The following is a 1,650-nucleotide window of genomic DNA, read 5'->3' as shown; positions in this document are numbered from 1 at the left end:
CAGACAAAGGGTTATGTTATGGCATGTTATGGCACTGTTTATTTTTCAGGGGTTTTGCGAGTTATACCAACAATTATCAACCATCAAGTCCGTTTTGTTCATAACCGGCCGAATATTCAAAGACCAAGGCCTCCTCCATTCCTCAAAGCTAAATTCTTAACTGTTACTGAACCTAAGGAACCAGAAGATACCCGCCTTCCTATTGAAAAGTGTTTAAAGCCCCTCCAACATATTCCATCTTATGAAGTATGTCTTGTAATATCTATTCAGTCTGTCATTGTATTGTAAAATACTTCACTGCCACTAATTTTTTTCTGCATTTTTGCAGCTCGATGCGCTGGACAAGATTTATGCTTCTGAATTGAGGGACCTGTTTAAATCGTCAAAACTGAGTGCTCTTTTTCACCGGACAGGATTTAGTCATGACCAACTTCACAATGTTAGTAAATCGTCTCTTAGAAGTTTTATGGAAACATAATTTGCCTTTTTAATGTGACCCCAATGTGAAACAATTACTTTCAGGCTAAAATTCATTTCTTTAAAGCAAATATGAAAGTTATTATTAGAAATAAGTACATTGTTAAGGAAGCCATTGGAGATACAGAGTTCCGCAACTTGCTGCCTCTATTCGAATCTTCTACTTTCATGGTGTTTTCACCTGAGGCTGACCTTGCAAGTCTTGTTCAAGTCAATAGGAAGCTATCTCATCATCATCTCTTATGTGAGTAATATACTGTGAATATAGCTGTGTATGTAAATGTAGTAGACTCTTTTAACTAACAAATAATTGCATATTGTGCTTTTGCAGGTGCCGTTGTTGATCAACGAATTCTAAGTGTGAGTGAAATTGAAACCCTATCTCGCATTCCTAATATTGATGCAGCACGACTTGGAGTTTTGCAAACCCTTCTCAGCGGAGCCCAAAGCGTTGCCCAGCAGTTACTGTCTCATCAAAATACATTAGTTCAACAGCTCAACCAGAGGGCTGAGCAGCTGTCGTCAAATAAATAACTGGTTTAGCTCAGAGTGAGATTATTGCACTGAGATAAAGTATTTCTTACTTAAAGCACTAAAGCGTTTTATTTGAGAGTTGTCAATACAATTTAAGTTCCTTTTAGGCACAGTTGAGCCAATTATTTTTGTACAGACTATAACATTTCATACTGTCTTCTATTTCCTCTTTTAGTGTGAGTTACTTGAAGTGCGCCAGGTCAACTTGTGGTTAAATAAAATGTGAAAAATCCTTAAATGTGTAAAAGAACACTTTACATCCTTGCTCACGTGTCGCCCCCCCCCCCCCCCCCCCCCCCCCCCCCCCAAAAAAAAAAAGGGGGGGGGGGCCTATAGGCGGGGCGAAGTTTAATTTTGAGTCTGCCGGAAGAACTGTCATTGCTCCTTGATCGCTCCTTGGCACTTGTCGCCGTCGGGGAGGACAGAAGAAGCCAATTCTCCGTCGCAGAAGTGGACGTACGTGGATGTCATCCGAAATTTGACCCAGGCCTCAAAATACACCTTCTGGCGTCGAAGCACGTTCCTCATCGGTCCGGTCGGCTCTAATTGCGCGACGCACGTTCGCGCAGTAGGCTAGAATTCTAGGAAACTAGCAAACGTCGCAAGGAGGAGAGGGAGGGAGGGGGACCGGACGGGCTT

At 41.9% G+C, this 1,650-nt stretch overlaps 1 protein-coding gene across 1 annotated transcript in view; it reads left to right on the top strand.

Moving 5' to 3' along the window:
• LOC113210185 (39S ribosomal protein L10, mitochondrial) overlaps positions 1-1,249 on the top strand; it is a 10,197-nt gene extending 8,948 nt beyond the window's left edge. The window contains exons 2-5 of the mRNA XM_052273020.1: positions 50-246; positions 329-439; positions 523-721; positions 809-1,249. Coding sequence (XP_052128980.1) covers positions 50-246; positions 329-439; positions 523-721; positions 809-1,011 — 710 coding nt within the window. The 3' untranslated portion in view covers positions 1,012-1,249. The remainder of the gene's footprint in view (positions 1-49; positions 247-328; positions 440-522; positions 722-808) is intronic.
• The last annotated feature ends 401 nt before the right edge of the window (positions 1,250-1,650 follow it).

This window comes from Frankliniella occidentalis, unplaced genomic scaffold (genome assembly GCF_000697945.3).
Source record: "Frankliniella occidentalis isolate FOCC.00 unplaced genomic scaffold, Focc_3.1 Scaffold240, whole genome shotgun sequence".
NCBI lineage: Eukaryota > Metazoa > Arthropoda > Insecta > Thysanoptera > Thripidae > Frankliniella > Frankliniella occidentalis.
The sequence above is the reverse complement of the archived record's forward strand: the minus strand, read 5'-3'. Positions and strand labels throughout refer to the sequence as shown.